The following is a 24,604-nucleotide window of genomic DNA, read 5'->3' as shown; positions in this document are numbered from 1 at the left end:
TTGTTGGATTTGTTCTTTTTAAAGCATTTTGGGCATTGGGTTTGTCTTTTTATGGGATTTGTTGATAAAAACAAAAATAAATTTTTCTTTTAGGCAAATAATTTGACTAATACAGTTAATACGTACTGAACTGAACCGTTTGAATACGTAATTGTGCCCCTGTAATTGTAGAGAATTCATCAGAGAAAGTGATGGAAGGAAGAAATAATCACAGGGTGCATGTGCTGTTTCCAGGGTTGTCGTCCTTCTTCTCATTGTTCCAGGATGTCAGTACTTTTATTAACCTCATTTACTAAGGTCTGCTGTCTGTCTTCATTAGTGTCATCCATTTATCTACGTTATCCGCGTCACCTGGGTACCAGTGCATACATTTCAGATTTAAATACAGGGGTGTCCTGGTTCAGTTTGACCTCATGTATCATCAGTATTTATATTATCTGTAGTTATAATCATGTTAAGTAAAGTAAGCCAGAGGCTAAGGCTAAGGCTATGTTTGACTGGAATATGAAGATTGAGACAGAGTGCATCATCTGTTCTCTTGTTCCTCATGTCGTTCTGACTTTCATAACTTTTATTACTAAAAACAGTAACGCCCCCGTACTCTATCACTGTCCCATTTAGCTTTCTTTTGTTCTTCGGTCAGTTCTTTTCTTTTTCTCTTTGCTGATCCTGCCCCCATATCAGCCACAACCACAAAATATATAACGTGAAGAAATAAAATTCTCTAAAGAAAAATCGCCTTCTTCCTTTTAACTGGCTGACGTACCGCTCACTGCGAAACTTTGCCTGGGAAAATGTAAACGTAGGCTCTTCCGGTCCGCGTGCCGTAAATGATTGAATGAATCATGAATTACTATATAGAAATAGCTAATCTTCTCGCTGACGGTCTCGTTTGCTTATGTAGTTCATATAGGGGCCTCAGTATTAAATTGAGACTGTTTCATAACAGTTAAAAACTTCTTGTAGATGCTTTAATCAACTGGAAATGACAAAACACAATTTAAGCAGCAGTAAATGAGCACTCCTCACAGTGAATGTTGGACTCACTCATCATAAATCTTTTGTCGCTCTTGTCTCTTTGGTATGAATCATCACAGGCTTGACCGGCTGATAAAGGAGCATGCAGTGATCAGTTTACTGAGGTTACATTACAGGGTTTCTGGGAAATCAACTTCTAACATAAAAAACTGGTTCCCCTCACTGCTTTTTGGTGCTGCCAACATTCAAACTGGCCAAGTGCAGATTTAATCCTCAATACACCTTTGTCAGTGCAGCACATTCATTTTAGTGGATATGGAAACGCCAGTGGGACTTCAATGCACAGCAGTGCCAGTCAAACAAAAGGTCAAGAGGCTAGTGAGACTTGAATCTTTTTTTTCAAACCTTACATGTAATTTAGTGTCATAGTTACATACATAATGGAGACATATCTGCCTCAATAAGAAAGAAAGAAAACTAGAAGTACATCAAGTTTAAATAGACCCGCAGTACGTTAAGTATTTACCTTCAGGTGAGCCTCTTAACAGCAATTTGCTCTCCTTGATATTTTGTATGTCCAAGCAGTCAACAGTCTGCAAAACAACCCACACATTCAAAGATCACAGTCAAAGAAGGTTCAAATGTCTAACTCTTGATAGATGCAAAGCTGGCACACATGTACTTAACACTCCTGAAATGACACCATTGGCATTTCCTGTGGGCTTCTTTTCAAGCAATTCACGGTTGTCCTTTTATGCTTTTTCTCAAGCACTTCATATTTTGTAAAAGGTATACATCATGTAGGAATACATCAACCTCAACACATCAATTTATAGAATTAGTTTGATGTGAATAAGTTTGGATATTAGAGTTAAATCTAAAATATTGACCATAAGGGACCTCCAGGCCAGGAAAACATGTCCTTTGTTGGCAATAGAGTGAATGACTAGAACACTGAAGTCCAGAAACAAAAACACTGGTACTGTGTGGTGTCAGAGGGGAAAATCAGTCTCCACCCCCTAAAAAGAAAATAATTGCTAGTCAATAACCAATAAGCTGATTCAGATTTGACTTTCTTAACTTGTGTCCATTTTGTAGAAATACTTGCAAACATGACATAACATGGAAACATTTAGTTAACTGTCATGCTGTAGCTATTGTACGTTTTCACCTTCAAATCAAAGTTGTAAGAAAAGTGCACACCTTAATTTCTACATGGAGGTTGTTCCGGGGTATGAACTAAACTTCAGTCCTGAGTTGTATATGTCCCGTGACAGAAAAACTGTGCTTTAGTTCAACTTGGGTTTTATTTTTGAAGCTCTGGCCATTTGTTCTATTGGTTATAATAACACTGTACTCTGCAAAGTAATTGTTGGGATCCCAGAATGCAGCAACATCTCTAAAAATAAACCCAAGGGTGCAAGAAACACGAGTGGTCAGACAAGCAGACTTGTTAAAAAACAAGATGCTAGTTGTGCCACATTTGCTACAACTTTATTTGGAGGTAAAACCAAAAGTGAGTGTGTGTAAGGTTGTTTTCTCTTTTAAATTAATTTGACTACAGTCTCAAGACTGAAGTGATTCTTTCCAACACACCTGAATCGTCTAAATTTGACTAACCTGGGGGTCTGTTGACAACCTGTAAGATTGACTGACTGCTTCTTGCTCGTTTGGACTTATTTTTAGCGATGTCGCTGTAGTGATCTCACCACCTTGAATCATTTCTTTAGCTCGCAGCCAATGTGAGTTCAGTGTAGGTCTCGTATGTGCACTCACTTTGGTTTTGGATCCTGGCTGCAGCGTGGATGGATGAAACCAATTGTAGATGTCTGATCAGGTGTGTCACAGCAGTCATGATGAGTGTAAATGAAAGTGTGGAAAAGATTTTCACAGTTTCCAAGAGATAAATCTTGGTGATGGTCTTTAAGTGGTCCAATGAGGTAATTTTGGGGGTCCTCTTACCCCAAAGGTAATAATCTCTGTTTTGTCCTTCTTGAACTGCAAAACATGTTGTGCGATCCATTAACTGATATCAGAAATGCAAAAGTTGTCAACAGTTGTCTGATAGTCAGGTGAAGCAGTAATGTAGAGCTGTGTGTCATCTGCGTAACAGTGGAAACCGATACTGTATTTACAAATGATGTAACCTAATGGTTACATCAAAAATTGGACCAAGGACAGAACCCTGGGGTACACCACAAGAATTAAATCTCACCATCTTTCTTTTGTCTTTCAAAGCTTCAGTAGGGCATCTTCTTCTAACGGCGTCTTTGTTTGGTCACTCAAAGGGACAGTGGGACATCTTTCTTCTGTAGAATCTTTAGCTCCTCATGGAGGACTGATGTGATCAATGCTTCAATCCCCTTATCAGGAGAATTGTGTCTGTTAGTCTGCTTTACAAGCCTGCAGTTAATGGTGTGTGTGCGTGTTGGGGTTGATATGAGAGGTGAGAAATGGTGGGGTGAGGGGTGGAGGATAAGAGATGGAGGGGGGGGGGGCAGGATGGATGAAAACAGGAAAGGAGGCAGAGGTGAGAGAGAGAGAGGAGGGAAGACAGATGGATGAGAGGAGGTAAGAGAGGAGGGAAAGAATAGAAAGTGTTGTGGGGGGGGGGGGGGGCACAGGAAGAGAGAGGGAAAGAAAAAAGATAAATGGAGGACAGGTGGGGCGCAGAATGACTTGCACACGACTCCCAGCCCCGAGAAAGAAAAAGAGGAGAAGGAGAAAGGAGAGACGGAGAGAATAGCTTTTCCCCACCGTTCTGCCCGCAAGCCCTTCATTAACTATTCATTACCAACTCTGCACATCCTCCCTATCTATCTATCTATCTATCTATCTATCTATCTATCTATCTATCTATCTAGCTATCTATCTATCTATCTGTCTGTCTATCTATCTATCTATCTGTCTATCTATCTATCTGTCTGTCTGTCTATCTATCTATCTATCTATCTATCTATCTATCTATCTATCTATCTATCTGTCTATCTATCTATCTATCTATCTATCTATCTATCTATCTATCTGTCTGTCTATCTATCTATCTATCTATCTATCTATCTATCTGTCTATCTGTCTGTCTGTCTATCTGTCTATCTATCTATCTGTCTATCTATCTATCTATCTATCTGTCTATCTGTCTATCTATCTATCTTTCTATCTATCTATTTTCCAGACATAGAACTAACTACAACTACACACACCCATACACTATCTTGTGTCTCATGTGTGTGTTTGTGCGTAGTTGTGTGTCTTTTCAAAAAAACAACAGATTTCGGTTGAATCTGAAGGGTGTATTTATACCTAAATAGATCTCACAGCAACCAATAGAACAATGCACAACACCAGCGATGAGAGACAAGGTCAAGTCAGTGTGTGTGTGTGTGCGTGTGTGTGTGTGTGTGTGTGTGACTTCAAAAACAGAAAGGGGAGGAAGGGAATGATTTATTGACAATCACTCTTGCAACCACGCACACACACACATCCACACAGAATGATTTTCTTCATCAAATGTGGATGTGACAGGCACACATACACAAACAATGCCAAGTATTCTCTGTTTGCAACACACACACACACACACACACGCACACACACACACACACGGTGGGCTGCCCTGGGCTTGGTATTGAGGTTAGCTGGGTGATACTGCATGAAGGCCTGTTGTGGCTGCTATCATTCAACAACCAACGCTCACCTCTCTCTCTCTTTCTCCCTTTCACCCTCTTCCTAACTCTCCCGTTCTCTCACACACACACACTCTCTCCTACTCTTTCTCAATCTTTTTTCCCCCTTTCTTTCTGCCTTACATCCTCTCTCTCTCTATCTCCTGCTCCCTCCCTGGTTTCCATGGTGACAGCTGTGCGCTGCAGAAATCACACTGATCGGAGAATGAGATAGAAGGAGCTTCTCTCTTTTATACATGAACACACACACAGCCACACTCACACACACACACTCAACACATACAACAAATGTAGTACATACAGTATGTTTGCAGATTATGACACACACACACACACACACACAGTTTCCTCCTCTCCACTTCTTTGTACATTTTATGAATGTACCATGCTTCCTCACTCACTGTCTGACTAGTATGTCAGCTGACTCACACACACACGTTCAGCGCATGTGTGCAGGCATGTTGCTGGCCATGCCTTCTCAGGGTGCCGTACCTGTCTGTGAACACACCTAATTGGTTTGGCTTCAATATCACTCCCTGTTATTGGATCATGCTTAGCAAGAAATTAGATCAGTTTTGTTGATGCCTGCTTTGCTGGACAGAGAGAGAGAGAGAGAGAGAGAGAGAGAGAGAGAGAGAAAGAGAGAGAGAGGGAGGGCGCATCACCTGACCTTGAAAGAAGGACCTCTTGATGGACGGCTGATGGGAGCGCTGGTCACGTGTGATTGGCTAGTGGAGCAGGCCAGTCACAGGCTATTGGCCAGACGCTGCTGTCCATTTGTGGCTCCCTACCACCCACCACCCACCACCCACCGCCCCCACCTCTCTGTGCTCTCACTGAGGAATTCTCCCATCACTCAGAGATACAGAAGGCTTGGATCAGCAACTTACAGTCCACACACACACACACACACACACACACATTCAGTACACATTAACACACACAGACAATCACACATATCCATCAGTGCAGACAATAAAATGTTCACGTGCACATCTGTGCATCACACATACTCACATGTTTTCCTGTAGACTCTCTCTCTCACACACACACACACACACACACACACACACACACACACATATACCTTCGTGTGCACATTCACAGTGCTGTGGAAAATCTCTGTGTCTGTGTAAATTGCAGCTGCAGAATTAGACTTGTTATGGCTTGCTTGGTGCGTGTGGTGTGTGGGATGTGTGAATCTACTCTAATTGTGTTCGTGCACATGTATTTCATGAGTCTCTCTCGCGCTCGCTCGCTCTCTCCTTTTATGCATTTTTTAATGTCTGCAGTAGTAAGAATATTTCCCTGTCAAACTAAACCTCAACCTCAAACACAAACACTTCCAAATTAAGTCAATTTAAAATGTATTTCTGTTTCATCCACGATATGTCTTCTGTATTTGTTAGCAAGCAGTGCTGCCAAAAATAGGCATTTTTGTGAGACCTTAGAAGAGGTTTTGACGGGGCCCACGGGATTTATTAGTTGACTTGGATGTTCTCCAGACTATTTACTAATAGTTTTACAGGTAAAAACCTATAAAGACGATGGTAAATAGGGGTTTTTCCCCTTTGGATTATACAATCATTCAAAGGTCAACATCACATAGTAAACGTTACACGTAGTAAAATGTCATTATTGTAGCAATATGGTGCAATATGGAGGTTTGACAGCCTTTTAAAGGATTTAGCTGATTCTAATATATTTGTGTGGATGTTGCTGATTACTGGTGTCCCTAAATGTCTATATTTCCATCTCTCAAATGAAGTATTTAATGTTCTACCCTATAAATCCCTAAAAAAAACCCTCACTGTTGACTGGTCAATACATCAGTCAGCCCCTATCCACAACATGATCTGTCAACGGTTTCCTTTTTGCGCTGGTCTGTTTTTAAAGAATTACATCTTTTAATAACACGGGGACATTTCCATGTATGTATTAAAGCAGGAGAGTCTCATGTTTTTACGATGTTGTGTTTCATGCACACTCTAATTGTTTGTCCCTGTAGTGGGATCCTTGTGCTGTCTTACATGTGTTTTTGGTAATTAATGCAGTGAAAATGTAGGTCTAGGCAATGAGGCAAGATGGAAATATCAATTGAATTACTTATTTAAAACATCATCTGTCCAACATCCTAATGTACACTATAGGTGCTAATGTGTTTCTGGCATAGTGAGAGTGGTTTTAAGACTTAATGGAGAACCCTTCACAGTAAATTCGTCCTCCTCAGCATTTGCGATTTGGTTTTGGAACATCAAGCAGTGTGCAGAGAGGTTGTTTATATGTTTTACAGCTTTTTAAACCTATGAGTAACTGTAATTAAAGACTCAACCCGTAAAAATAAACCCATCTAAGAACCTGTCATTTCTGAATTAATCATCACATCTAAAATAAGATCAGTCAAGGTCTGTATTGATCAATTATCTTTGAATTTACTTCAATGCACTTGGGCATTAGAGTAGAAGGTTTTTGATGTAGTCATTTTGATGTCTATACAATAAACACACATACACATGCAGGAGCATTAAATTATTTCGAAATGACAAACTCATGAGGATGTTTGAATACCCAAAGTGACTTGAAGTATTGTGTCAGATGTTAAAAATGAGGAGTGGGAATTTGTAGTGATTCAACCAAGGCGACACTGTCACGCCCGTGAAATGTGGATGTCACATCCATGAAGGGTAATTTCCTTCTGGTTTTCAGCTCACATTCCCAGGCTGACAAAACTTCCACGTTGCCTGAGAAGAGCGTCCCAGAGAGGGATGAGCTCATTGGTAACCATGTTCACCACTCACAGCTGCTTCAGGCTGACTTTCACCACTCAGTTCCACACTTACCTGCATAAAAGCCTGACAGTCTCGCCGTAGACTCACCAGGTGATGAGTCTCATCTGGGTGGTTGTTAAGTGGAGCTGCTGCAGTCGTGTCCATCTTAAAAATATAGTCTAGAAGCGTTATTTTTCTAGTGTATGTGCCACTGGGGTAAAATAATGTAACTTATTCCGGTGCAAAGCATCCTGTTTCAAGGATTTCCCTGAATACTAGTAGAATTATTTGCCTTATTTGGCAAGTGGGTTTCTAGAAAGTGAATTTGCATCAGTAAATAATCCGCCCTGGTGTACTTATTCTCACATCCAACTGGCAAAATGTAGGTTAAAAAGTACAAAGTACTTCAACATTAGTTGTTTAAGGACAAATCCCCCCTGAAAACCCATTTTAGTTGATTTAATTAGCTTTGTGGTAAAATGTAGATGACATTATAACATGTCATGGTATTTACAGCAGGTACAATAGAGTTTTATTTGATTAGATGGTTATGATGTCACTGGTCGGTTTGCTATATATATCCCTCATTTCCGTCATGTGGGTATTTGCTTGAGGAAGACATGTTGTTGGTCAAATCGTCGCTAATGAAATTAAAGGGAGCTGTAATTCCAGTGTGCGGGTAACTATTATAGTTTAATATCAGGAAAATATTTTAGCTACCTAAAACATCAACAATAAATGTCAGTTTTTAGTTCTCTCTCGACTCCCCGTGTCAGACTTGGGAAGAAATATATATCGTGAAGAAAAACAAAGGTAATAATTTCCTCTTGGTTTCTCTCTACTGAAAGATCTGTGGCTCTCCTGCTCCAACCCTTTCTCCTCAAAATTGCATTTATTCTAATTTACTTTGACAGTTGCCTTTCATTAGGAAATGTAATTGCTGCCTGGATTATGTTCACTGGCAAGGTTTTGTTTCAGTCAAGGAAGTAGCACAGAGGTCACAGGGAGGTATTCAGGGTAGGTGGTTGGTGTTCAACGCACTTTCTGTTGCAAATGAATAGTATATAAACGTCATTTATATTAGACAGGGTTGAATTTGCGTCATGGCCAAGTGTAGATGGCACTGTAACATGTCAACGTATTCAGCAGCCAGAATAGAGTTTAATAGCACAATGTGTCAGATTCACTATGTTGTACCCACATCATACAGGAATATACATATCATAAGGCAATAACTTCCTCTAGCTTCCTCTTAAATGGAAAATGTGTGACTCTTATTATGTTATCACTACCACTCTCTTCACTTCCATGTAAAGATCTTCTGCACAGGAGTTTGGGCATTTGTTTGGGAATTGTCAAAAGGAAATCTGCCGTAGAGTATAAAAATACATTTCAACACTTTATCACAAAATGTGCTGACGATAAAAACTATTCAAGAGGATCTGAGGACGTTCCTTTAAAGAGGGCATGTGGCAGAGCTCTGGCCGCACAGAGGTATCAGCGCTGAGAAAGAGAAGCCGCGTGGCGCTCCTGCAAATGGGATTGGATTGACCACTTGAGGTAGTTTGGAGGGATTGATTAATAGATTGACAGAAGGATTGGCTGTTATTTAACACTGTATGTATGGACAAACTGGCTGTCCTCTCCTTCTCCCCCTGTGTGACTTAACCTCCTACTCGTATGTGTGTTTTGCCAAGCTTCAGAAAAATATTCCAATCTGCAGAGACCTAAATTTCATTTTAACACCTCACTCCCTTTCTCCCACACATATTTTAAATGGTTTTTTGAAGAAGTCACAACTATCATTTCTGTCTGGTTTTTATCATCAGTTGTGCTTCATGTTCCTTGTGCTGCAGTGAAATGATACAAATATGTTAACTGTAGTTTGTGTAGAGCAACTTTGTGGTGCAACACCTTGACTCATTCAGACTTTGAAAACATACGTGTGTTTACCAAAGTGTTTTCTGGAAGGAAAGCTAAATCAGTTTCTTTGTATATACGTATTTGACTCTGCAGTGTTATCTATGTCCCCTTGCTGTATATCCTTACTTTTGTTTGGTGGCATTTCTAGTTAATTATTTCTAATGTATTTACTGACTGTGAAGCACTTTGTAACTTGCTTTTGAAAAGTGCAATACAAACAAACATTATTATTCTCAGAGGTATTTTGTCATTGTGAGTCTAAATGTCAAATCTGTGCTGCTGGAATTGGCCTAAAGTCGCCCCTCCCACAGTGAAATCTCATCTCTTTTCCACATATGGTACGTCGTTATTAGATTACAGTTCCCATGATTTCCTCATTGCCTCCTGCAAAGTATCCATAGAATAATACTAGATGAAAACAGCAAGGATGCTGCTCATTTTCCAATGAAAAGCTATTTGTCATGACCGGAGTAAAAAGACGCATCTGGTGGGTTCTGACTTTACGCGTTTACACCGAAATAATAAAGCTTCCTGGTAACTCATCCTTGTTTTAAATGTGAGCTACACGCAGAATGTTTCCTGTAATGAGCACTGTCCTTCTTAAGTGCTCAGCTTAATAGGCTTAATGCTTCATTTGTGCTATGTTGGATTTATTATAAATATGACCTATAATAAGGAAATGTAAGGATCGGGTTATTTTCAAGAGGTGGTTCATACTAGAGGTGTACAGAGACGTCATTCTCTGTCTCTGTATCTGTATTCGGATAGAAGACCAGAAGTGGGCGTGGTTTATACTGGAAGTCACATTAAATTGGGCAAATGTTGTATTTTCTAACCTAATATTCATTGGCAATACAATTGTTGTGCCTTCAAAGCATCAAATTGATTTAATATTGGCATATAATTAATTACTGTACTTTTCATCTCTGCCTCTCTTTTTTTCCCCAAATAATAACGAGCAACTTCGGACAGAAGAAATATCTGTTTCTATCACATTATTTGTGCTCAGGTACATGTGTTGTACAATCACATCGGAGGACGAGAGTGTTAATAGTTGGTTACAGTTTAAATATGGAGTAATAGTGCACATTTTCAGACAGTCTCTTCTGTAAGACATTCGTAGTGTTGCACTTGCTTGTTAATATGAAGTATAGAAATATTTGTGAGAGAGCTAGAGAGACACGTCCTTTCTTACCTCCGCACACCTGGCCAATGGCACTGTGAAGTGGGTGTGAATGTGAAATGGTTGGACACAGCCCACTGCTGCTTCTCATCCGCGTCTGGCCTGGAAACCGTCTTTCTTTTGTTTGGTTCCATCAGTCAACATGAACGCAAGCCAGGACCAAGTCTAGTTGGGTCAAGTCGAGATTCAACAGTGGATCTAGTCTTAACTGAGAAACTGAGACTGTGGCATCTGGAGCCGAAATGACCAAAATAGCGGGCAAATTATTCCCAAAAAATATATGATGACAGTGACACTCAGTGCTGTTCTTCACCATAACTCATTACAAGCCAGGAGCCACGGAGAGAGAGAGAGAGAGAGAGCGAGAGAGAGAGCGAGAGAGAGAGCGAGAGAGCATCTGGTGATGTTGAGATGATTTACTTTGGTGTGACGTGGAATTATACATCAACAGTCCGTGACAAGACTAAATCTCACAAAATGTGAGAACTGGATTTAAAGATGTGCTGCTTGTTCCGTTGTGAGTCTAAAAATCCTACTTAAATCCTACTTACATAACTGCAAGCTGTTTGGATGGTACTTCATAGAGGTTCTCCTTTTTACCTCCATTCTGAGTTTGTGCCCCCCCCATTAACTTCCACTTGTGTAATTTAAGGATAAGGCTGGTGTTAATGTATACTTTTGTTACTGTAAATAAATCCCATGAAAAGACCAAAACCAGCTGTGCATTAGTCCGTCATACCTTCTGCCTTCCCTTCCCTGTCTGCGGTACTCAGCCCGAAGCACATTTGTTGCTACTGAAGACGTAAAAAGAGGTCACAAATATATAGCTTCGTTTTTTAACAAGGCTCTGTGATTTCCTGAAACAGCTGGGCACTGTCGTTTTTGACAAATGCTACACAAACAAAAACGGAGGTCTATGGCACAGAGGAGTAAGATATATCAGGCTTTGGCTACAATGATTGTTCGTGAGATAAATTAATTGTTGGTTTTGGCATTTTTGTGGGATTTGTTGACAGTAAGAAAAATGTACTATGTCACCATCCTTGCGTTTAACTAAAGCTGGGACGTTGTGATGGCCCGGTAACCTGGTGAATGTACTATATTGCCATTTTTGTTTTCACTTCATTATTCAGTCTGACACTGTGTTCATTTCATCTGCTTTACTTTAGGAGGGGGCCTATCTTTTTCCTAGCAGTAGTGACTGACGTACCCGACCTATTGACATAGAGTGCTGTGGTGGCTGCCTAGATGTTAACTTTTAATTTTTAGTGCAAAGAGCAGTTAATTTAATGTTTTTCATGCAGATCAAAGACATGTAACAGTAAGAGCTGTTGCTCACAACAACTTGGCTGCGTCTTATCCTTACTTGCTGTCATTTTTGTGACAATTTTTTCTGTTGCTATGTTTCTGGTTCTGGAAGAGCAGGAAATCCCAACCAACAAGGCCTGATTGGTTGGTTGTATTTCCAACCAGGAAAACAGCCGTCAATGATCACCACAGCAGACCTATGACACACTGATTAGAACCGGGCCGTGAAGTCTACTTCTGAACTACTAAAACTCAAAACAGAACTAAAATTGGAGTTTAGAGGTTTTCATAGGACATGTGATATTCAGTATGCATTCTGTACAGACATATAGAGCTCGAGTGAAGCTAAACATCTACACTTTCTGCTGAGGAGTAAATGGAAGGATGCAGCAGAGCTGTGAGGAGCTGTGGGCCGGTACAACAGTTGCCTCACAGCTGATCAAGCATGTCCTATCACTTAAACACTGTGTGTGTGTTTGTGTGTGTGTGTGTGTGTGTATGCAGGCCCACGCATGTGTGTTAGACCCACGTTTGTGCACACAAATATGTGTGTAAAATAAGCCGGGTGCTTCATTAGCTATGTGTGTGTGTGTGTGTGTGTGTGTGTGTATAAATGGTACTAGATGGTGCTGAGTTGTCTTTTTGCTTTAGTGTCTGTGTGCTTGTGTTGCCTGCACTGGTGTCAGTGATGCAGTCTGTTGTAGTTCTTAAGGAGAGAAGAGAGAGAGTGAAACTCTCCTGAGACTGATGAAGCACATGCACGCAGACACACACACACACACACACACACACACACACACACACACATTGCTCCATAGTGAAAATCTACTGCAGAGTTTCTGAGGAAAGATTCTTTTCCTCTATAAGCTTTCAGTTTGTCTTCGCTTTTCAGGATTCAGACCATACCGGAGTGCTTGTGTAGTATGTGTGTGTGTTTGTGTGTGTGTGTCTGTGTGTTGTATCATTGATTTTCCTCCCTTCTTTGGCCATCTCGCACGTGAACTCTGACCTGTAGCCTCATTTTGACCTCGACATCTGAACCCTCACTAACAGATTTTCATCAGCCACACACATCACAGAGTCACACATACATATTCACAGACACACACACACACACACACACACAAACTCACAATTAAATGGATAGATTAATTGAAAGTCTGTAGTTAATTTCAATAATGCAAGCTTTAATTTTCTTTCTCGGCTCCCTTCCTCTTGTCCTCTCTCTCTCTCTCTGTCCAGCTTCTGCTCCTAAGCTTCGGCTGATGCGAGGCCAGTCTCTGATGGAAGGGGACAAACTGTACTTGAAGTGCGAGGCGTCGGGGAATCCCAGCCCTTCCTTCCGCTGGTACAAAGATGGACACGAGCTTCAGAAAGGCAGGGACCTCAAAATAAAGACCAACAAGTGAGTCTGTCAGACGGGATATTTTTCTTAACGTTCATACTCCACACTTACCAAGAAGTTTGAAAATGCCAAAACTTCAGACAGATTACTGCTCCCTCAAACTCTTGCTGTGCATACTACAATGGCTGTATTGATGACACTGGACACCTTCACCCTGCACCCAAGCTGTTTCTATTAATAGAAAATTGGACTTTCACCTCCTGTTTCCTTGACTTCCATGTCATTTCGCTCATCAACAACGGCAGTAAAAGAGCACAAAAGTTTAAGCATAGGTCCAGATTTCCATCATAATACAACACCCATGTGCCCATATGTTCGTTGAGAAAGTCATTGGTTGCTGTAATCATTCCTCCTCTCCATATAAATATCAAGCTTCAGCAGTCTGAGTTAGTATAATCAAGTGTACAAAATCTTTTTAGTATTGTTGTAATCTTTTAGTTTTGTTTCCCTGGACGCTGTTCTCTTGCTGAGCCGTGGCGGAGGGATACGTTAGTTGCAAGTAGGTCTGTTGCCGTGAAAAACATAGACAAGAGCTACACACGACTGTCAGGACGAAGATATTCACTTCATGCGGCTAACTCAGACTACTGAAGCCTCATATGAGCTGTAGCTACAATGCATTTTTGTACCATACATGGACTATGTATGCTGCGTCTTAACAAAGGGCTTGCTTCACGGCCAGTATGCAGAGGAGGAATAAATACAGTGACCAGTGACCCACAACTCTTTTAATATACAATACATACGTACATTGAATGTGTGTTAATGTGTTAAGATAGACTTGGAAATGTCTGAACCTATCCTTTTATGTGCACAGTGAAATCTGGCTGGCTTTCATTTTGTACCTTCTATCTTCCAAAGCAGCATTATCAGGCGTTGTCCTATTTCCGTTGCATTGGTTACATCACACAGACCTGGTATAATCACAGAGTCACCTCTTCAAAATGTTCAATCAATCATTTCATCCACTGAAATGCTCATTTGAAGTTATTCATTACACTTTTTTTGCACTTATACACACACCCTCTTAATCACTGTTGTATAGCGATATTAAGTTTATGCTCCGATTGAACGTCATTGAATGTCATTTTTCATTTTAACAGATTTGTGAGGTATTCTAAGGGAGTACAGTGCCATTTCTTGTAACCAGTTCCTGTAATCCTGTAAAGATTAGGTCCAGTCTGATTTTGGTTTGAACTTAATAATTGTCCGTTAGCTTTGCTGGCAATAACTGTGAACATTTGGATGTAATGATCAGTCGTTTGTTTGCTTGTCTGGGCTGGAAACAACAATTAGATTTCTCATCCAGTCTGAGATGAGTCTGCTGCTTTTTTGAAACAACAATAACTGACACTGTCTCTTTATCTGCTCTGTATCACTCTCTCTCTCTCTCTCTTTCCCTCCTCTGTGCTCTGCTTGTCTCTCCCCCTTCACTGAAGAAAAAACTCAAAGGTGCAGATCAGTCGTGTCCGTGTGGAAGACTCTGGCAACTACACCTGTGTGGCTGAAAACTCACTAGGACAAGAAAACACTACGAGTATAATCAGCGTGCAGATCTGTGAGCAACGACACATCCGTCCCTGTCTGTCTGTCTGTCTGTCTGTCTGTCTGTCCATCTATTTATCTAAATGTCCTTCTTGTATGCTTTGTTCTTCAAGCCTCTATTCCTACATGTATTTTTCCATAGAGTTTCTTTCATCTCTCTCTCTGAAAACCTACAACTTTCTGGGGGTTTCTGTCCAAGTGCAATGGGTATCTGCTCTTGCACTGGCTATAATTTGATCACCCTGTATTTTCTTTAACAAAAATATGTTATGCACTCCACAACTTCACCTTCCCACAAAGATTTGACAGCACACCTATGGAGCTGTTTGAATAGAATAGAATCACGTGTGTTTATTATATAAACTAGAGGCAGAAATCTGCAATCTGCAAACTTAAATTGTCGATTGCGGTCAAACTGAGTTGCCCGTGTCACCACATAGTATCTGTCAAGAACAGTGAGTGTAGTCTCTGTAGATCGTTATTGTCCAGCTTTTGTATCTTGTATCCGACTATTTTATAGGCTCTGAAAATCTGTCTAAGGTGAACCCAGCAGTTACAAAACAGAATAATGTGTGTTATGTTACTCGTAAAAATACCAAAATATACCTTTCAAGTTCGAAAGGAAAAAGACAGAAGTGAGTTGGGGGTGGGGGATCATGTATATCCAACCGAACCTGGTACTTTCCACTCACAAGTCCAGCAGCTGTGAGCTGGAGAGCTGCAGCGAGCACAGGAAAGTGACTGATGCCTGCCCAAAAAGTAGATAGATTTGTCACACTAAGCTCTTTGAAATTCATTAAAGAGGTCTGAAAGGTATGTGGCATAGTGTGGCATGATATGTGGAACTAAGGCTGCCATAACATTTGAACACCTTGTTATTTTAACAAAGAGGTGACAGCATTTTTCTTTTGCATGTGTTTCCTGTCTGACTGTCCTCCTCGCAGTGACCACCACCACCCCGTCTCCAGGTGTGAGTCCTGTGAGGCGCTGCAACGACTCGGAGAAGGCCTACTGCGTCAACGGAGGAGACTGTTACGTCATACATGGTATTAACCACCTGTCCTGCAAGTAAGTTGGTTGCTCAGCCGGCCCCCGTCCCCTCAGTCATCACCGTGTAGTCGCCCCCCCCCCCCCCCCCCCGCCCCCCCACCCGTCTCTCCTCCCTCCCTCTCTCTTTCTGTCTGCCTCTCTCTGTCTCTCTGGTCTCGGACACTGTGTCGCTGGTCACTGCACTGCCTTGTCTTCTGTTCCCTGGTTGTACCCTCCCCACATACATGCACCTGCAGCCCACCTAGCCACTCACTATGCACTGTGCCTAAGGCTTGTTGTTTACAGTTTTTTTGCCACAGTAGAAAAGGGTTTTTCTGCATAGAGCAGATGGCTTAAACAGATCTTGACTTGTACATAATGTACGCATGCATTAAAAATGTGTTGTATCTTGCTCCAAGCAGATCGCTTTCGTTTACAGTGAGTGAGGTTTGCTTGTGACAGCAACACCTCAGAAAATGCTTCTGGTAACAGAAAGTCATGAAAAAATGGGAAGAAACGCAAAGACCAGTTAAACTATGTTGTGTTTGCATTACAAATAATATATGATGATTAATGATAAATCTGATTTTTATGACTTTTTTACTATTCAAAATAGTGCATTTCTTTAGCTTTTGTATTTGTTTGATTAACAATGAAAATAAGGAGCCCAAATTATTTTACATGAGAGGCAAATTACAGCAAAACTGGTGGCGTGAGTTCCACCTGTTAGTTGTTGTTAGTTGTTTGTGTTCCATCAGACAGTATAGCAGACCTTAGTCTCCTTTGTCAGTGCTAGGTTAGCAAGCAGGTAACTTGTGCAACATGGCAGCTGATTAGTATCTGCAGAGCACAGTATTGCTCAGAAGAACTTCACAGGCATGAAAAGCTAAAGAGGACGTCCCGCTAACGTAGTGTATTAGCTGCTGCCTCTCTACTCGGTCCCTCTATCGGAACGAAACGCTTTGCATGCTGAGGGCACCCAGTAAAACAACAGGGGAGACGAGACAGATTTTAATACTTCAAAATGTACAGTGATTTGGACTGTGCTCACCACCATCTATCATTAGCCACTGATAGGAGCTATGCCAGTTATTTAACAACCATAATCATAGTATTGCTAATCCCTAATAGCTAACTGCAAGTATGAACTGTACTTTAACTGTAACATTCAGATGATAGTCTGACAATAGCAACCGATAGTTGAATATGACCATAATTACCATAATAAAGGTGGTCCCAAGGGAAGTATTGGCATTAATTGAACTAAAACTGATTGTTGAACTAATTCGATTTGATTATTAACAGTGAAAAGTCCAAGGCTGTATTGTCGGCCATAGATTCATCCTTACTCTGTTGTAGAGTTGACAGTATGCAGGGGATCATGGGGAAGCCAGCTAAATAGCAAAACTGCTTGTCAGTGGTGAGAAAACTGAAGCCTCAAACCATCTGACAATGTTTACTGAAAAACGACTGCAACAGGACGAGTCCCACAGCATTTTGTTACTAAGGTACGAACTGAAGTACATATGAGACTGGATATTTAATGCATTGTCCATCTGTTTTGAAGTTGTCTTCCTCTGGTGCTGCTAAACACATGACCTTCTCCCAACTATTACAATATACTGATGTCAAAGCGTCACACCAATCCTGCTCTCTATCTCTGGTATAAACCTGTGTGCTGCAGGATGCTCTGTGATTGTGGAGCTGACAAGTTGATGTTGTGCTGTGGCGTGTTCACATGCTTTGTCAACCTCGGACTTCGAAGGCTTGAGATTCGTTTGATGCACATTTTAATGGACTACCACATCCTCATCATCCTGACAATGTCCAATGTAACTGCTTTGTTGTTTGGCAGCCGACACCCAAGTTTTGGATGTCAGGAGCTCAGACACACGCGTGAACACCCGACACAGACACAGAGCAGCCTGGGCGATTTCTGTTTTCACTCTGGACACGTTTAGCAGGTGCTTGGCTTCTGTACAGGGACAATGTGAGTAAGACATACGCAGCTCAGGCCTGACAAACGTTAGTCTTTCAAATATCTCCTCTTTTTCTCCTCTTCCCTGTGACTAGCTGTGTCACCATGTTTTGTGTTGTCCCCGTAGGGAGGAGGCAGGACGAGCTGCTTGACAAACTAATGGTCACTTCATGGCAAGCTGGATCTGAACTGTAGTCGTAGTGATGCCATAACTATTTCTGCATTGACACAGACCAGGAGTGGTTAACAGGGTCCCCTGCGTTCTAAGTGTCTCGTTCTTCTTCTTCTGTTTATTTGAAATGAGCTGTTTACATAAAATGCATCACTTCCTGTGAGTGGGAGGATTTTTCCCAGGAAAGAGCTACCAGACTGGTAGGTGTTTAGAACAGCAAGTGCAAAAATTTCCATGAACTGGTTATTAGATGAATCACGGCTGTGTTATATCAACTTATTACAGTCATTTATTTATATGAATATGTCACCAGTTACAGTTCCTGCAAGCACAATTAAACAAGGTGCATCTTAACGTTATAATTAGTTGATGATTTTGTAAAAATAATTTCCATAAATTTCCAACATGTTGGCAAAGTCAACATAGAGGCAACTTGTAGCTTGTAGCATCTTATGCCAGTATTATAGTGGTGGAAAATGGCATCATATTAGCAATTATCTGGTAACGTTGCCCTCATTTGGTACACATTAACCTAACCTATGAAAAAGTATTTGTTTTCCACTTCGTGAAATGTATATTTTCTGAACTGCAGGTTGTAATCTTTCAGTTCCAACTTGCCATACATACTGGGTCATTTTGTAGATGTGTAACAAGCACTTCCCCTGACAGCGTGGATAACAGATGGTGTGTATAGTCGTGCATGATCAAGAGCTTTGTTGTTATGCTTCCTGTACAATTGGATGTATCTGCTGGAAATCCATCCTTAGATCCTTTGGTGTCTGTTCCAGATCTACACTCTTTGTTTCCATCTTTCTCTCTCTCTCTCTCTCTCTATATATATATATATATATATTTCTATTCCTTGCTTCCCCTCTTCACTCTCTCTCTCCCTGCCTTTCTCTCTATCTCTCATCTGATATACCTTCCGGTCATTGCTGAAGGATAAATCAGGATTTTTTTCAGGGTGCTGACAAGCAGAAAACTTTGTTGGAGAGGGCGCATATAGACATTACGAGCTGCGTATGAAGCAGTTTAGGGGTACAAAGTGTGCAGGATTGTACAGCCTTCTGTGCATGACTGTGCTACATACGGACACAGTAGTAGTAGCCAGCAGTTTCCGGAGAGTTACTGTAGCTTCTCAGCTTTGTCATCCTTTGTTGGCCTGTCTGTTTGGGCCGGTGGATAACAGGATGTAAATAAGACTGCTGTCTGTAGACTGTCTGCTCGGCTTGTTCACTTTAGAGATATGTAGACCCCCACTCACACTCACACACGAGGACACTCACGGCACAACAGCTGCAAATCAGTGCACTGCATGGCACTGGCAGGCAGCAAAAATTGTTAATAACCCTGAAATTTGAGGTGGTATTTGCAAGCTCTTTTGTGCCGACCATGGAAACGTATAATCTCCTCTTCCCTGAAGGGGAAAGTAATGCTGTACTGCAAAATGGAGTCTGTAGGTTAAAGTGGAGGACAGCACACACAGAAAGGCACCCTGGTTAAAGTGGAGATCCAAACATGCAAACATTACCTCTGTCGAGCCGTTGGCAGATAAAGCATGGTGCGTCGTGTACTCAATGTTCTTTTCAACCTATGTTATAGTTTTCTGATTCTGATTCATCTGAACTTTGTTAGCTAAACTCCAGTCTGGCAGCCAGCAGAAAACATGAGCCCATGTATTCCCATCTATAGGTTGAAAATGCCAAATTTCCCATTTGAATCAATAAAGTTCATTTAATCTAATCTAATCTACAAATGCCATGGGCTCAGGCTAGTACTGGTGTCTGAACATAATGTCCATAGCTGTCTGCGTTTTTTTCCCCTTAAATTTGATGAGCCTTTGTATAATGAATATAACAAAATGAATCACAGGCTTTGCTTTCATTCAGATGGTTGGAACAAAAGGTGTGCTGCCCCCCCCCCCCATCCCTCTGTGCTCGTTCTCAGGGCTGAAAGAACAGTACAGTTGGGAGGAAAAACAGAAAGCAAGCACGGACAGATAAAGAAAGGGTGGAGAGAACAGGGGAAATACGAAGCAGAGAGAGAAAAAGAAAAGAAATGATATACAGTAAAAGCTCTGCCGGCATAGGGCTGCTTCTGCTCCGAGTGTCTCCCACCTCTCTCTCTCGCTCTCCCTCTCTCTCTCTCTCTGCTCTATTTATAACTCTATGGGAAATTGCTGAGTGGGCTCTTCCGAGGGTTTTTGCTGTAATTGATTCAAAATGCAAGTTGTCTCTTTAGTGGTGAGAAAGAGGAGAAAAGGATACCCAGTCAGTTATATGGACAGTATATGCATGCTGTTAAGACGAAGGCCCTTGCATTTAAGCTGGATACATTTGTTGACCAGATACTACATCACTATAATAAATACGATATGGTCATTAGAGCTAGAGAGCTTCTGTAATGGGGCCACACCCTTAATATCATAACACTGTGGTTCATCAATTGTTGTGATTCATCTACAGTGTAATGTGCACTGCAGTTGGATCACCATCATTTTCTATAACATGCCTATTTTTCATTTGACTGCAGTAAAAGCTGATTTACTATCAATTATAGCAATAAAAAGATAAAATCAATTATGCCTGGCTGGGTAAAAGCCATGACACCCATTATAACACACAATTCAAGACATTTCAGGATTTGAAGCACTCTTCTTTTTATTTTCTCAAGGACATCAAATGAAATGAGGTTCTGTAGTGTTTCATTTAAAGAGCTGATAAGAATTAATAGAAAAGAATGGCAGCATCAAGAGCATGAAAAATACCAACATTTTAGACCATGTATGTGTATCAATTTTCCAGTTACTGTGATGCAGAGAGGAGCCTACTTGTTAGTTTCAGTGTTGTGAGTTTGATGGCTGATGCCAGAATATGAATCATATTCAGCCTGTGGTTTCGCTGACAGCTCGCCACCCATCCAGAAACAAAACACCACATTCTGCAGCTGCATGTAAACTGTTGCTGTTATTTATGCCCAAGCAATACCAACACCTATTCCAGCCCTTTTCATGCTCACATACTGTGGAGGACTCTCTCTCTCTCTCTCTCTCTCTCTCTCTCTCTCTCTATCTCTCTCTCTCTGTATGTGTTGCTCTTATATTTCTATTCATGTGAAAACCTGTTGTATTTTACACATCCCCATTTTTGCATTTGTCAGAAGGTCATTTTGAAGTCTTCATTCTTTAAGGTTTAGTTCACAGGGTTCATTTAGGTTATTTACTGCATGTGCATGACTAAAGAGGGCACCGCTTTGATTTCCTGCCGGGTTTTTGCTCCCCAAGTTTCAGCTTCATCAAACTTTGACCTCAAAATATAATATCCAGGAAGCCAGTGATACAGTATGTTTGTTTACATATTCCACATCCCATCCACATTTGGTATGTTAATACGATAAATAATTTAGCACATTATTCATGTCAAGTGTTTTAAAGCTGCATTAAAAAGGTGTCACACGTAGTGACAAAGCCACAGAGAATTATCACCCATCTCTGCAGTTTCCCTTCAGCTCTACAGTTTAAAGTTACAGTTTCTTTAAGCTCATTGTTTAGGATTCATGGCCCGAAACGTTATTATTTTGGTTCACTCTTACAGCTCTCATCAGCCTTCTTTCCAACAAAAGCAGGCAGCTCTTTTCAGTGAAAACAGCTCAGATAAACCCGCTGTACGCTACCTGCTCAGCATCAAATCACAGACAGACAAAGTTAGTGATTAGCTGGTGAAGAAAGTGGAGCATTTAGCAGCTAAAAAGCCAGATATTCTTTCTCAGGAGTTGGTGGAGACCAAAACAGAGCTAAATGAAGAGTTCCCAGAAGCACAACTCTAAATGAATGCTAATCTTGCTCTGTATCAGCTGGACGTGTAAATAGGGAACTGTTTGCTAACGTTTGCTTAAAATAAACTGGCTAACGAGTTAGTGAAGTGAAAATTATCTTGTTACTGTGATACTAATCTTCGATTTAGATTGATATGTTAATCTTGTCAGACTCTTTTTTTTTTTTTTAATAAAGGCATCATGAGAACATGCATGTATTAAAAGAGAATCAAATATGGTATGAAGACATGGCCGGCTATTCATTTGAACATAACTTACTCACCTAGCGTATATGTCAGAATAGTTACTTACTTTTCTTCGTCTTTGTGTCTCTCTCCCGGTCCCTGAATGCTCATACCATAGACTTTACATTGAGATGATATCATGTGCGAAAAACGCTCTCCTGAGTCTGAGCAAGTTTTACAAATATTAAGCAGAGGCAGACAAGGTCAGTATAAATTGACCTTGTCTGCTGTTTTACAGTTTTTGCATCAAAATAATAGATGTCCATTATAAGTCAGATCTATTTCATCATGGGTTTGGTCAGGGGTAAAGAAATGGATGCAATGTATGAGAGTCCATAATCTACTATAAGGCAATTGTGAGTGTGTTTGTGTGTGTGTGCTTGTGTGCATCTGTGTTTGTGCGCGAGAGGGCTTGAAGGTTAACGACTGTGCGTTTGACCCCTCCTACTTCCTGCACCACCATCACATGACCCTCATGACTGTGATGATGTCTTAACTGTAGCAGTGATGTCATATTGATGGCGGTGATGTCACGGTATGCAGGTCATCTCTCTCTCTCTGTAGTTGGTGGATTGTGCTGTTTCTAACCCCTCATCTCTCTGCTCTCTTATGTCTCCCTCCTTCCCTTCCTCTCTCTCTTCTCCCCTCTCTTTCTATCTGTCTTTGTGTAACTTCTCCTCCTCTCTTTCCTTCTGTTTTATCCCCTCTCTTCCCTCTGTATCTTTAACCCTCCCCACCTCCCTCCCCCCTCCCTCTGTGTCTTGTTTTCCCTCCATCAGGTGTCCCAATAACTATAACGGGGACCGCTGTGAAAACTCCGTCATGGCCGATTTCTACAGTATGTCCATTTGCTCTTGTCTGTCTCCTCCTCACTGAGATGCTGCATGCTATGGGGTTGGATGGAGGGAGCGCTCTGTGTGTGTGTGTGTGTGTGTTTGCAAACCTGCTCTTATGTTTCATTTAAGTTAACGCGTGTGTGAATGTGAGTTTGCATGTCTCTGTGTCCACCCCTTTGTTTGCCTGTCTCCCCTGGTTCCTCTGTGGTGCTCCTCTGGTCACCAGAAACAAACAATCGAGATATTTTATAATTTACACATAAGATAGTTAGAGATCTCATGTAGAGCACATCACATACTGGATACATGACCTAGAAAGCTGCTTTAAAAAAGCCCCAGAATTGACAGCTCAACAATAAGCACCAAATTTTTATCTTGTGTCTACCCTTTTAAAATTCTCTATTTTTATGATGTAAATTGCACACAAAGAAATACTTGTGCAGCTTGATCCAGGGAGCTGCATAAAAAGAAACAGAGGAGACAGAGAATTAACACAATAAGCAATACAGGAGGTTGACGTTATTTGCTTTTATTAGAACACTTTGTCACTTTTCTTTGTAGATGGTCCATCGGTGCTGCTTATATTTCTAGCAGTAAAAACAAAATTAAACAATCAAGGCTGAACTATATGTGGATAGAAGCTGTTAATACAGGGTTGTAAGTCCTTACTCTATGCTGTGGCTCTTATATAAACAAAGAGAAAAAAAACCCTCCATTGATTTTACTTTTTGGAGTAGGAGCACGACTGACAATTGAAGGCTTTAGATGGAGAACAATGTAAGTCCTTGTGACATTGTTTTGAACAGCCGCCAGTCATTATGAGAAATCCAAATTATTTGGCAAGTGAAAGAGAATGAGATTTAGAGTTAGAATATGTTCAATATTTCAAGTCTTAATATAATGAGATTTGAAAACATCACTCATGGTTATACCTAACTGAAAGCCAGTCCCTTTGTGATACTGATTTTCATATAAGCCGAGTTTCTTGATAACACGTCAGTGGAATCTATCCAGAACTAAGAGATTAGGCTAAAACCCACAGCGGTGAATGTGCTAACCTGTTGTTTTCACCCTGAGCATCCATGGATCATCTGATAAAACCTCTCTCATTGTAGCATGTGGCTAAATGCTGCTTGAAATGTTGTGGGGTTGACTTCTAATATGTTCAAATGGTGTCACATGTTTTGCTTCTCATCCGTGTAATTGAATGAAAGGAATAGTTTGACATTTTTGTGAAATACACTTATTCACTTTCGTTGGGATGTTGAATACGAAACAACAGCCAGAAAACGGTTGGCTTAGCTTAGCATAATGACTGGAAACAGCTAGCTTGGGTTTTTGGTCAATGCTAAAGGCTCAACCCCTAAAGCTCACTAAGTAACATTTTATATCTAGTTTGTTTAATTGTAACTAAATTGTAAACCAGCAGGTAAAAACTTGATTGTTGTGGTTTTACTGGAGGTTATGTGCCAAACTATTTCTTCCCGTCTTGTTGTTGAGCCTCAGGTTACTTAGAAACCAGTGGTGCTGGTAGATGGATGCGAGGCTAGCTGTTTCCCCCTGCTTCCAGTCTTTATGCTAAGCTAAGCTAACAGCCTCCTGGCTCTAGCTTCATATTTGCTGCACAAACACAAGAGTGGTATCAATCTTCTCATCTAACTCTCGGCAAGAAGGCAAATGCGCAGATTTCCCAAAATGTCAGACTATTCCTTTAAATCATAGGGATGCAAATGGG

The 24,604-nt window shown here is 40.9% G+C and overlaps 1 protein-coding gene across 1 annotated transcript in view; it reads left to right on the top strand.

Moving 5' to 3' along the window:
• nrg2b (neuregulin 2b) overlaps positions 1 to 24,604 on the top strand; it is a 45,827-nt gene that overhangs the window by 9,031 nt on the left and 12,192 nt on the right. The window contains exons 2-5 of the mRNA XM_070913365.1: positions 13,089 to 13,251; positions 14,691 to 14,809; positions 15,741 to 15,864; positions 22,813 to 22,871. Of these exons, the coding sequence (XP_070769466.1) occupies positions 13,089 to 13,251; positions 14,691 to 14,809; positions 15,741 to 15,864; positions 22,813 to 22,871 (465 nt within the window). The remainder of the gene's footprint in view (positions 1 to 13,088; positions 13,252 to 14,690; positions 14,810 to 15,740; positions 15,865 to 22,812; positions 22,872 to 24,604) is intronic.

Source organism: Enoplosus armatus, chromosome 10 (genome assembly GCF_043641665.1).
Source record: "Enoplosus armatus isolate fEnoArm2 chromosome 10, fEnoArm2.hap1, whole genome shotgun sequence".
Lineage (NCBI taxonomy): Eukaryota > Metazoa > Chordata > Actinopteri > Centrarchiformes > Enoplosidae > Enoplosus > Enoplosus armatus.
Note: the sequence above shows the minus strand (reverse complement) of the source record. Positions and strands in the feature narration are given on the sequence as shown.